General features: G+C 43.6%; 1 protein-coding gene across 1 annotated transcript in view; it reads left to right on the forward strand.

Moving 5' to 3' along the window:
• Positions 1 to 12,500, forward strand: part of LOC125033988 — a 51,556-nt gene that overhangs the window by 6,317 nt on the left and 32,739 nt on the right. The window contains exons 5-6 of the mRNA XM_047625604.1: positions 1,544 to 1,719; positions 2,031 to 2,197. Coding sequence (XP_047481560.1) covers positions 1,544 to 1,719; positions 2,031 to 2,197 — 343 coding nt within the window. The remainder of the gene's footprint in view (positions 1 to 1,543; positions 1,720 to 2,030; positions 2,198 to 12,500) is intronic.

Below are 12,500 nucleotides of genomic sequence, written 5' to 3' on the forward strand. Positions count from 1 at the left end.
ATGATTGTAATGTCATAGTCATATTAAGAATTGTGATGATAATAATGATATCAACTTTAGTGGTGATGCTAGTAATGATGATAAGCATCACAATGAAAATAATATTGATAGTAATAAGAATAACAATAATAACACCCATGACAATAATATTAATGATAATGATGATGATGATAATAATAATAAGGATAATAGTAATAATAAAAATGACAATGATGATGATAACAGTAACAGTAATAATAGTCATCATCATAATTATCATCATTATGATACTAATAGAGATGATAATAACTGTAATGATGAAGATGATGATGATAATGATACTGATAATGAATAATAATAATAATAATAATGATAATACTGATGATAATAAAAATGATGATAATAATGATATGAAAATAATTATGATAATGATAAAGATAATAGCAATAATAATAGTAATAATAATGACAATGATGCTGATGATGATAATAGTTACTATTATCATTATAACTATAATTATGATTAAAGTGACAATGGTAATAACAATAATAATTTAGACAAGAGTGATAAAGATATTTACAATAATCTCGATAATAATAATAATAATTATAATAACAATAGTAATAATAACAAAAAATATAATGATAAAAACAACATTGGTAATAATGATAATGATTATCATAATAATAATAATAATGATAATGAGAGATAATAATGCCAATAATATGGGTAATATCAGTGATAATAGTTATGACCACAATAATAATGATAATAATAAAACTAATGATAATACCAATAATAACAATTATAATAATCATAATATTTGTACTAATAGTAATGGAAACACGAATAGTAGTAATGGTCATAATGATAATGAAAAGGATAATAATAATAAGAATAAACATAACAATAATACTAATAACAGTAATAACAGCATTAGTTACAACAATGATAACAACAATTTAAGGAAAGTGAACAAAAACCTTGTTTTTCACCTGATGTTGATACTTTCCTTTAGTTACAAATGCATACTTACGGGTTCGCAAACCTTTCCCTGCACACCTGGACGACTTCTCTTCCCTTTGAAAAATGTTTTTTTTAGCACCATGTTTTCGATTCTGTTTTCCATTCTCATTCCCACCCAGTTCTGTAGATAGAGTTCCATAATCTTTACTCCTATGATCGTTGTCTCAAGGAGCCATATACCCCCATGCATATTTTATCTTCAAAAAGATAATGAAATCAATAAATGAAAAGATAGATGAGGTAAATGAAATGAAAAGAAAATACACTGAGACCTCCCTTGCGTTGGTACATATTTTGGGGCTTTACCCTAAGCTAAAGTCTTGCGACTTCCTAAATTGCCCGGGAACCTGTGCCGACAATAATGGTCACGTGTTGTTTCTACTGACAGGCAACACTCATCTATATTTACTCATTAATGTCACTGAATATTAGTGGCCACAGCAGCATTATTTATCTAAAATTGGTAGGTAAGGATGATGTGGTAAACACCACTGTGAACCATAAAAAGTAGTCTCAACACAACTCACCGCTCTCGTAGGTGGTCTGGAGTGACCTGTTCAACCTGTTCATCCGAGCCTCAAGCATCACCCCTTGTAGAGGCTCCATCGGCGTGACTGTGTCTTATCCTGCGTGCATCGGCGAGTTCGACAAGGTGAGGGTGTTCGCTCGCGTCCGGGCCAACGTGACCTCCGCGGACCCTCCCACCGTTGACAGGTGAGTGTGTTGCTTTCATTTATTATCTTCCTTATAATAGTATTAATTGCGACGAAAACACATTACTTATAGTGTTACTGAGTCTTTTGGTGTTCAAGAGAAACTGGGCACTTACAGATTTGACAATGTTTTGTTGTGCATTTATAAATAATTCCGCGACAGTGGATTCACACCTCACCAACTTACAACCAGTTTCCCCTAAACAGACAGCCACAAAATCATATGCATTAATTTCTACTCATCCATTTCATCCTACCCCTCGTACCTCCCTCCCACGAGTTCCTCTCCATGCCCTTCCATTCTTCCTGCAGATACCTTCTGGAGCGCCGAGTGATTCCTTCCAAGTCATCGGTGGTGTTCCCGTGCTCCGTGTTCGAAATCGAGGCTACCGACTTCTGCTTCGTTTATGTCAACACCGCCAAAAACAAGGCCGTTTCCGAAGTCCAGAGGAAGTGCATCCCGACGTACAGACCCAACGGTAGGTCGGAAATGGACTTCTTAGGAACCTGGAATATGCTTTCCCTGTCTTTCCCTATTCGTTGTATTATTTAGCTCGTGCTCGTGATCATCATCATCATCATCATCATTACTTGTATTGCTATCTTTATTATTAGTATCAACACCACGACTACCCTCATTATCATCATTAACCCTTTAACCATCAAAATCACCCTCATTATCATAATCAACATTAGACTGACCCTAATCAGTGCCATAGCCTCGGCGTGCCCAATTTTGCAAACAAAACCAAGAAGTGACCAGGAGCAATTAGCCTCTCTACTCCCGCGGTTCTCGGCTCTAGACAGCGGCCATTCCGACGCCACCCCCGGGCGCCCTTAACACGGGTTTATGATCACTGCGTTGTGGGAAGCCATATTGTTAATTTATTGTAAAGCAACGGCTATTGGAAGTTATCCCCGGCTAGGAAATCTTCTGCAGTTATTCGAACTAAAGAATACCAAATGCTTAAGTAATCTCTTCGAAAATACACTTAGTTTTTTATCGGGTCGACCTGTTTTATACAATATTATTTGGAATGAGCTTAGCAAGAAATACAGGCTTTAAAATGTGTGCGATTGCGCTCACAGAAGGCTTTTCTATTTACATAAAAGTAACCAATGAAGTTCAGTCACAAAATTATCCAACCTTTTTTTACTTTGCTCTCGAGCTTCCCTTAAAAAGAAGAAAATTGTCACCATATCAAAAACAGTTTTTATTTACTTTGTCCTCGATCTGCCGACAACCACTAGGTCGGGCGGGCGCTGGAGGGCATCTTGCCGGTGAGTCAGCCAATCCCTCTCCCTGTGATTCATTACATATGCAGGGAACAGGCCAAGTACATATTCCGTTGTTAATTGGAAAATATGGCGGCCCTCGAGGAGACCGCCGCTCCTGGGACGCGCTCGCCAGCCCGTCCTCTCGTCTCTCCATTTCCCCTTCGTCAGACCCCCCTTCCCCCTGTATAGTATCTATGTACGTACGTATATAGATATTGTAAAGATATACCCGTGTAAAAACACACTCAGGCCTTCACGCACTTTCTTACACGCACGCACTCACTAATTCTTTCACACACACACACACACACACACACACACACACACACACACACACACACACACACACACACACACACACACACACACACACACACAATATTCACGCACTTTGTCATGCAGTCTCGACAGCGTCGGCTGAGCAGCCAGCCTCGTGCATAATCAAGGGCAGGATAACGAAGTATGCTGCCTGAAGAGGCTCAGGAGACTTAGAATTGGACGAGGCTGTGACCTGGGACGAAGGGGGGGAGGACAGGAGGAGGAGCGAGAAGGGGGAGGAGGTTGGAGGAGAGAGGGGGAAGAGGAGGGGAATAAGGAAGAGAAGAGGGAGGAAATGAGCAAGACAGGAGGAATGAGGGAGAGAAGAGATGAGGAGGGCGGAAAGAGGAGGGGAATGAAAGAGAGAAGCGTTGGAGAGGGGAATGAGGAAGAGAGGGAGAGGAGAAAAATGAAGAATAGGAAGGATGAGGCGAATGAGTGAAAGAAAGGGAGGAGTAAGGGAATGAGGGAAAAAGGGGGAGAGGGGAAGAATCGGAGAGGAAGAGGTGTGGGTAAAAGGGACAAGGAACGGAAGGGAAGAAGGGGGAAGAGGAGAGACGGAAAAGAGGAAAGAAGAAAGGGGAGAGGGGAGAGGGAGCGACTGGTTGAGCTTCTCCTTCAGACTTGAGACGTGACGGAACAGCAATCCGGCCAAGACGGTAATTATGGCACACTCTTGCCCCTTTTTGTCTGAGTTGTGCAGCTAGGTGGGGAAGGGTTGGGGAGTGGGTGCAAGTGTGTGAAGTACGCGCATGTGTGTGTGCGCGCATGTGTGTGTGTGTGTGTGTGTGTGCGCGCGCGCGCGCGTGCGTGTTTAAAACGACCTATCCCTGTCAAAGAGAAAAATATTTCAAGATGTTTAGTGATTCTCCGTTTCCTTCGTGTCTCCGATTTTTTCCGTTTTCGATAATTCCCAATTTGTCCTTTTCTCCTACTCGCTGTGTCACGCTCATCCCATCCTCGCTCCTGCTGCGAATGTCGCCTTGTTTAGCATTTCGTTTCCCAGAATCCTTTCTTCTCCGTTTTGTTTTTTTCTTCTTTCTTTTTTTTATCTCATCTACATTTTCTTAAAATCGTTAGCTATGTGTATTTTCCCATTTCTTAATTAAAACAAAATTGCTGGTCCCAGTGAAGTTTATGCAATATCGTCGCAACCCGACAGAACTTTCTGGAAATATCGAGAAAAATAGAACAGCAGGAAAGAAGAAAAACAATACTTAGAAGAAATATGATATAACGCCAGAAAAAAATCATGAAATATGACAGAAAAAAAATCGCCTGTGAATTACATTAATTTCGATTAGATCTTTTATCTTTTCTTCTTTTGGTTTTTTGTTCAGCCGCTCTCTGACTTTCTCTCCACGCCAGTCAGAGCCTGGCCTCCCTGCCCTCCCCTTTCAGGACTCTCGCATCCCTGCCCTTCCCCTCTCCTTCCTTCGCGTTCCCCTTCCTTCTCCTCTTTTCGCTCCTTCCCTTCCCCTCTGCCTCCCATTCCGATCTCTGCCCTCACTAGGTCTCGATTTTCTCTCTCTTCTGCTCTTTCTATTCAGTGCCATCTTGTTCTCACCTCTTCCCTTTCGTTCTCCGTTTACTCGCCTTCTCTTCTTCTATTCCGTTCTCCCCTGTCACTTCCTCTTCTCTTCCGTTCACCTTTTTTTCGTCCTCTCTTCTTTTCTTCCGTTCCCCTTTCTCTCCTCTCGCTTTCCCTTTCGTGCTCCTCCCTTCCCCGTTTATTCCCGCGCTCCCATCCCCTCTCACCCTTTCCTCTCCCTCTTTCCTATTCTCTCCGTTCCTTTCGCCATCACCGTTCGCCTTCCTTTCTCTCTCCACCCTTTCTATCCCCATTCTTTCCGTTTCTCTCTCTCTTTGCTTCACCGTCCCTCCCTTCCTCTCTCTTCTCCAGTCTCTAGCGAGCTTCATTTTCAGCTTCAGTAAGTTTCCGGAGAAGCTTAGGCAGAGAGAGCGCTGGCGGAGGGAGGGGGAGGGGGGAGGGGGATTCCAAAGCCGCTCTGATGATGAACCAGTATGATGTCAGCAAATTAGTGATGGGAGTGCATATCGCTGGTGGTGCTTTTTTCTGTCTTCTTCCAGTGCCGTCTATCCTTTGCCATCACCATCACCAACACCATCATCATCACCATTATCATTATCATTATCATCATCATCATCATCATCATCATCATCATCATCATCATCATCATCATCATCATCATCATCATCATCATCATCATCATCATCATCATCATCATCATCATCATCATCATCATCGTCATCGTCATCGTCATCGTCATCGTCATCGTCATCGTCATCGTCATCGTCATCGTCATCGTCATCGTCATCGTCATCGTCATCATCATCATCATCATCATCATCATCATCATCATCATCATCATCACCATCATCATCACCACCACCATCACCATGATCACTATCACTTCAAATACTTCACAGTGAACTTGTTCCCATGACAACTCCCTGAGCGCCTCCCGTGCGTGCGATGCGAAGGGAAGCAACCTTGCCGCCTCCATCCCTCTCCCCCCTACCTCCCCCCCTCTCCCCCTACCTCCCCCCCCCCTTTATCCCCATTTTCCTTGTTAGGGAAAGTGGGGGGCGAAGGGGGGGGCGGATTTTTACCGCTTATGTCGCTTTCATGTTATAAGTCTACGGATATTAGTGAAAAGGGGGAGAGAGAGAGAGAAATAGGAAAAAGAGAGTGGGAGGAAGAAGGAGAGGGATAGGGGGAGGGCGAAGGATAGGGGAAGGATGAGGAGCAGGAGGAGGGAGAAAGAAAAGGGGAAAGAGAGTCAGAGAAGAGGAGAGGAAAAAGGATAAAGAGAATAAGACTTAGAGAAAGTAGGGGAGAGGGAGATGGAAAAGAAGTGGGGAAGAAACGAAGGGGTGGAAGAGAGAAGAGAGAAGAGAGCATGAGAGCAAGAGAGCAAGAGATCAAGAGATCAAGAGAGCAAGAGAGCAAGAGATCAAGAGAGCAAGAGAGCAAGAAAGCAAGAGAGAGAGAGAGAGAGAGAGAGAGAGAGAGAGAGAGAGAGAGAGAGAGAGAGAGAGAGAGAGAGAGAGAGAGAGAGGGGGAGAGAGAGATATGTGTGTGTGTTTATACACACACACAAACACACACACACACACACACACACACACACACACACACAGACACAGACACATACACATACACATACACATACACAGACACAGACACAGACACAGACACAGACACAGACACAGACACAGACACAGACACAGACACAGACACACACACACACACACATTCACACACACACACACACACACACACACACACACACACACACACACACACACACATATATATGACTACCGCGATGGTCCAGTGGTTGGAGCACTGGACTCCGACCCTAGTGGTCCCGAGTTCAATTCCCTGTCGCGGCGGTCGTAAAAATGCCTGCACTTCGGCTGCTGGCTCGAGCCCAAGAAAACGACATATCGCCTTGAGAAGTCAAAAGGTGTCGTAGGGGAAGTCACCACCGTGGCCCAAGTGTTGATTAGGAAGGGCATCCGATCAGGCAAGGGTAACACTGCCATATAACCTCTCAACAGTGAATTGAGAGAGGCCTATGTCCTGCAGTGGAATGAATGGCTGTTAAAAAAGAAATAATAAAAAAAAAAGTATATATATACACATACATACATACATATATACATACACGGAGCATATCATCACCGCAAATATTGCATTTTTTAAGGCATCAGCAGCAATGAAGGTCGTAGTGAACAAATGTGCCCCACCAGAATGTGGCCGAACATCATGTGAGCCACGGATTAAGCGTATGTAGTCGCGATAGCTAACCGAAAGCGGCTGGGAATGTGTGGAACTAACACTTATAAAAGAACAATTATGCCAGTCGATGACGATAATAATGATGCACATATAATTAATGAATAATAACATCATTAATAACGAGACAAAAGATAATAATGATTCAAGAGAATAAGATTAACAGTGATAATGTTACTAATAAAAGACCATGTTTAAGAATCGACAATTGAAGATGATATATACATCCAGAACCGCTGAAATGGGGAAATTAGTACTTTTACTCTTTATATTTCTTGCTCACTTTCTTTCCCCTTTTCTCATCTAAAGCCGAGAATGGAGACTTATTAGTGCATGATAATTTGCTTTCAACAAAGAATCCAATTAGATTAGGCTTCTTAATGTCCGATGCAACTACGGCCGGGCACGCACACGCACTCCAGGCCAGGTGGATTAGCATATCCTTCATCGTTCCTTGTTATAGTATTCGTGTGACTTGTCGTGTGTGCGTGTGTTGAATATTCCTTAGGGTAATTATCTTCCCTTTTGGTCGTAAATATAATTTCAGCAATCTCAAGTCCGTTTATGTTATGCCTCTTTGAATTTTGCATTACTTATATTTTTTTAACATGTGTGTTTTGTCTCAACCGGTAAAATTTGCTGCCGATTGACTTTCAGCTTGAATAGACTCAATTCGAATAGGAATAAAGCTCAATATGCATTCACTTGCAGAAAAAGTTTTAATGGCAATGAGTAACTATACAACGCGAAGCATATAAGTAATTCAACTACAATTACCAGCAAGTTATTTATTCTCATAGCATTTCTGCATTTGCCACATTTATCTCAGTATGTGTAGCCACTTATTGCGTAAATAGGATTTTTTTTTTTTTTGCCAAATCCTCGGTTTGCATGCGACTCCGGAGACTAGGCAGTAGTCACAAAGCAAGTAACCCTAACTATACTTACTAAACAATTACCTAATACCCTGTGATGACATAGGCTGTAGGTGACATGACATGTCACCTTTTCATTTTTGATTCTTGGCTGACTGTAGAGCACAGTCGATTTATTCATAGAGTTACTAGCAGGATATCTTTCTCTCAGGCCTTTCGGTAGAACCATCTACTGTTGGGTGGTCCAGGTTTACAGTCCGTCAAACTTGAAGCCCCTAGTCCAGGTTGATATGAGACAGTTGTCCACTCCGGTCGAAAGCTGCTTACCCGCCGCCGGAAATGATATGAACTCATAGATTATTCATCGGGGGGGGGGGGGGGGGCGATAGAGAGAGAGAAAGAGAGAGAGAGAGAAAGAGAGAGAGGGAGGGAGGGAGGGAAGGAGAGAGAGAGAGAGAGAGAGAGAGAGAGAGAGAGAGAGAGAGAGAGAGAGAGAGAGAGAGAGAGAGAGAGAGAATTTTTTGTTCCTAATACTCTTTCTCAATTTTTTTTTTTTTTTTTTTTTTTTTTTTTTTAGAAATAGTCCGTGTTAGTAAAGAGACAAGCAAAAATTGCCATGGGATGGAAAAGCATGAAACCCGCGTACAAAAGGTTTCAGTATGCATGAAGATACCTATGAATCACATAGTGTACAGGCGGCCAGCGTGCGCCGCGAACAGCTGCGGAGCTCGGGCTGATCGCAGGATAGGACGTCGTCGACCGAGAGAGGGGGAAGAGGGAGAGAGAGAGGGGGAAGAGGGAGAGAGAGGGGGGAAGAGGGAGAGAGAGGGGGGAAGAGGGAGAGAGAAAGGGGGAAGAGGGAAAGAGAAAGGGGGAAAGAGGGAGAGAGAGAGGGGGAAGAGGGAGAGAGGGGGGGGGAGAGGGAGAGAGAGAGGGGGGAAAGAGGGAGAGAGAGGGGGGAAGAGGGAGAGAGAGGGGGGGAAGAGGGAGAGAGAGAGGGGGAAAGAGGGAGGGAGAGAGGGGGGAAGAGGGAGAGAGAGGGGGGGAAGAGGGAGAGAGAAAGGGGAAAGGGAAGAGGGGGGGAAAGGGGGAAAGAGAAAGGGGGGGGAAGGGGGGGAGAGAAAAGGGTAAAGGGGGGAAAAAAAGAAGAAAGGGGGGCCCGGTCTCTCCCTTTTTTCCCTGCGTACGCCCTTGGCCCGCTGGCCTTCCCGGGATCCCCTTCTCCCCGGGGTTTTCCGCCCCCTCTCTTTCCCCTTCTCCTCTCCTCTTCCCCCTCGGGCCCCCCTTTCCCCCTTTTTTTCCTCGGTTTCCCCCCGGGGGGTGTTCCCTTTTCCTCTGCTCCTTCCGCTTTCTCTCCCGCGGGGGTTACCCGGGCTCTCCCTTTAAATTTTTGGGCTCTCTCGCTTTTTGTTACTCTCCCTTTTTCGTCTCCTTCTTTCGCTTTCCTCTCCTTCTTGCTTTCCCTTCCTCCTCTCCCCTTGTTTTTTTTTCTTTCTCTTTTCCCCCCTTTTTTTCCTCTCCCCCCCCCTTTCCCCCCTTTCTCTCTCCTTTCCTCTGCCCCTTCTCTTTTAAATTTCCCTTCCTCCCCTTTCCCCCTTTTTTCCCTCTTTTTTTTTCTTCCTCCGTTTTCTCCCCCTCCTCTTTTTTTTTTCAAACTCTCTTTTTGTCTTGGGTCCCTCTTTGTTTCTTCCCCCCGCTTTTCTTCTCTCTCTCTTTTCTCTCTTCTCTATTTTCCCTTTCTCTCTCTTCCCCTTTCTTTCTCTTGTTCTCGGCTCCTTTTCTTTTTCTCTTTTTTCACTCTTTTTTTTCTCTCTCCCTTTTTTCCCCCTTCTCTCCCCTGCTTTATTTCCTTCCTCCTCTCTCTTCTCTTCTTCTACAAAAAAAAACCAAACCTCACCCCCACAAAAGCTCAGACGCCCCTCCAAGACTCCGACATTTCCTACCCCGGCACACTACCCAGCCAACCCAAACTTAAAAAACCCCACCCTCTCTCTCCCTTTCCACAACCAGCCCCTCCCCCCGAGGCTTGGATCTCCCGCCACAGCGTTAAATTTCCACCAGGGTAAATCCCTTTAATAGTCGTCCCACCAGCCTTACATGGCGTACCCGAAAACGCAAGCCGCACAAGAGAACTTTTCCCAATCCGCCTTTTTTTTCCCTCGCGTAGGACACAAACTTTCCCCGTCTTTTCTTTATCTCATTTTCGTTCCAAGATCTTGAGATGGTGGCCAAGCGGGGTAATTATAGCTTTACAATGATTAGTGCCCAAGTTGCAATGGAACCGCAGAGCTTTGCCGCTCCTCCTGTTTGTCAAGCTCTAGGAAGAAGTCACTGGGCTGCCATTTCATTTAATTCCGTTCTCTTTCCCAACCTTTGGGGCTGACGGATTTGACTTGATTGATGGATAACCTATTTATGGCTTAAAAATTACCTTATATCCTCTTTGTTTTGGCATATCTTGAAGTTAACAGAGAAGGAGAGAGAGTTAAGGGGAAAGAGCGAGCGAGGGAGAGAAAGAGAGAAAACAGGGGAGGAAAGAAAATGGGAAGGCTGGTTCAAGGGCGAAATCACCTGGTTGTGACAAAAAGTTAATACTCGATGGGATCAAATAATCGTACGAGACATTTGATTAACATCAACTTAAAACCAAGGCTCATACATTCGATCTCTTAATTACACCGAAACAATGTTTGCTTCCCTGCTTTGACGTGATGACATAACTTGGTATATATGACACCATAGTACTCTCTAGTGTTTACAGTGGACAAGTTTATTGCCTTATCAGTGTTATCAGTGTCATATAGGCTAATACCGTCCCACCACGCTGATACTTGGCTAATGTAAAAGTGAATAACTTTTGTTCTGTCTTTGATCGAAAATTATATTTATGTTGAACTTTGTGTGTTGTATTTCCCTAATTCTATTACTCTTACTATTACCATTTATTTTATCTAAGATACTATGCATCATGGAAAAGTGAAAAGCAAATTTGCAGTACCATGCTATCTCTCCTTTTTCTCCTCTCCTGGCTTTTCATTGAAAAGGAGTTATCTCTGTCTGCAGTCTCCCTTGACCATTCATTATCTCAGATTGCTCGCTAATCTGCATTTTCGTTTCTTTAACTGGTGTCTATTATCTCGTCTCCCTTTTCATCGACCTTCTAGTTTATTTATAGGACAATGAAATTTCCTCTTATATTGTAACTAATCGTCCCTTCTCTGGTTTCTTCCCTTCTCATAATCGGGAGACTTGCAGTGATGTGGAGCCTCTCTCCACGACAAAAGAGATACGGAACTGTAGCGATGCGTCCTTAGAGATTGCAGTTTCTGCTTACCTTTGGTTTTCATATATTGCGACGTTTATTCAGAAGCGCGCCAGTCGTATTTAAATTATTGTTATATTTGTTAGTCATTTTAGTGTTTTTTTGTTTTTTTTGCTTTTGTTTTTGTTTTTTATAGTTTTTATTTTGTCTGCATAAATTTTATTATGTATGCATGTATCTAAATATTGCACCTTTCTATCAAAAGTTCAGATCAGACCCCAGACACTCCTGTCTCCACATCTCCTCCCCTGGCCCTTCCCTTGGTCCCACCCTCACACCTATATTCCCCATTTCCCTTCCCCTCCCCAGCCCATCCTGCACAGTGACAGCTAAGTTATTAGCCAGCCCGTGGTTGTAACTCACGCGTTCCACCGGCAGTCACGCAAGGCAAGGACGTCCCCCACCGTCGCTCTTTGTCCCCCCTTCCATGCTCACACTCTCCTCTTCCCCAAGCCCTACCACTCCCTCTCTCTCCACTCCCTCCATGTGCATACTCCCTCCTCTCCCTCCCCCTGCCGTTCCCTCACTCCCTCTCCCCGTTGTCCTTACATTCTCTCACTCCTTCCCCCTCCCCTGTCCCTTCCCCACGCCCACGTCCGCAGTCGCTCTTGTTCTAGTCTTGTCGCCGTCAATAATTCAGGTGGTCCTCATGATGGACGGGTTGGGGGGGGGGGAGGTTATGATGAATAAGTTATTGGTCTTTGATGATGATTTTGTTTATTTCTCTGGTTTGGGTGGTGGGGGAGTAGTAATGAGTTTTTTGTCGTTGTATTTTTTCAGGGGTGTCTGTTGGGGATGGCGTGGCGTGGATGCGTGTGTGCTTGTGTGTTAATGACTGACTCATACAGAGTAGCATTATTGTTAATTTTATCGTTCGTTATCGTAAATTTTATTATGTAATTCTTAGTTGCTCCTATTTCATAGAATATTTTATATTACTGGGAGCAATATTAATCCTAAAAGAATCTTGAAAATGAGTTTACAAACGACCACAGGGAGTTATAGTAACCTATATTAACAATAAACATATTACTCAAGGATTATTTTCTCATCTTGCCAGTTTGAGCAGCGAGTTAAACATGGCGAATGAACGAAATTTCAGGTGACGAGGCAGAACAGAAGAAGGGAGAAATAAGAAGACGGGAGAGGGAAGAGAGTGGGGG

Source organism: Penaeus chinensis, chromosome 2 (assembly GCF_019202785.1).
Source record: "Penaeus chinensis breed Huanghai No. 1 chromosome 2, ASM1920278v2, whole genome shotgun sequence".
In the NCBI taxonomy this organism is placed as follows: domain Eukaryota; kingdom Metazoa; phylum Arthropoda; class Malacostraca; order Decapoda; family Penaeidae; genus Penaeus; species Penaeus chinensis.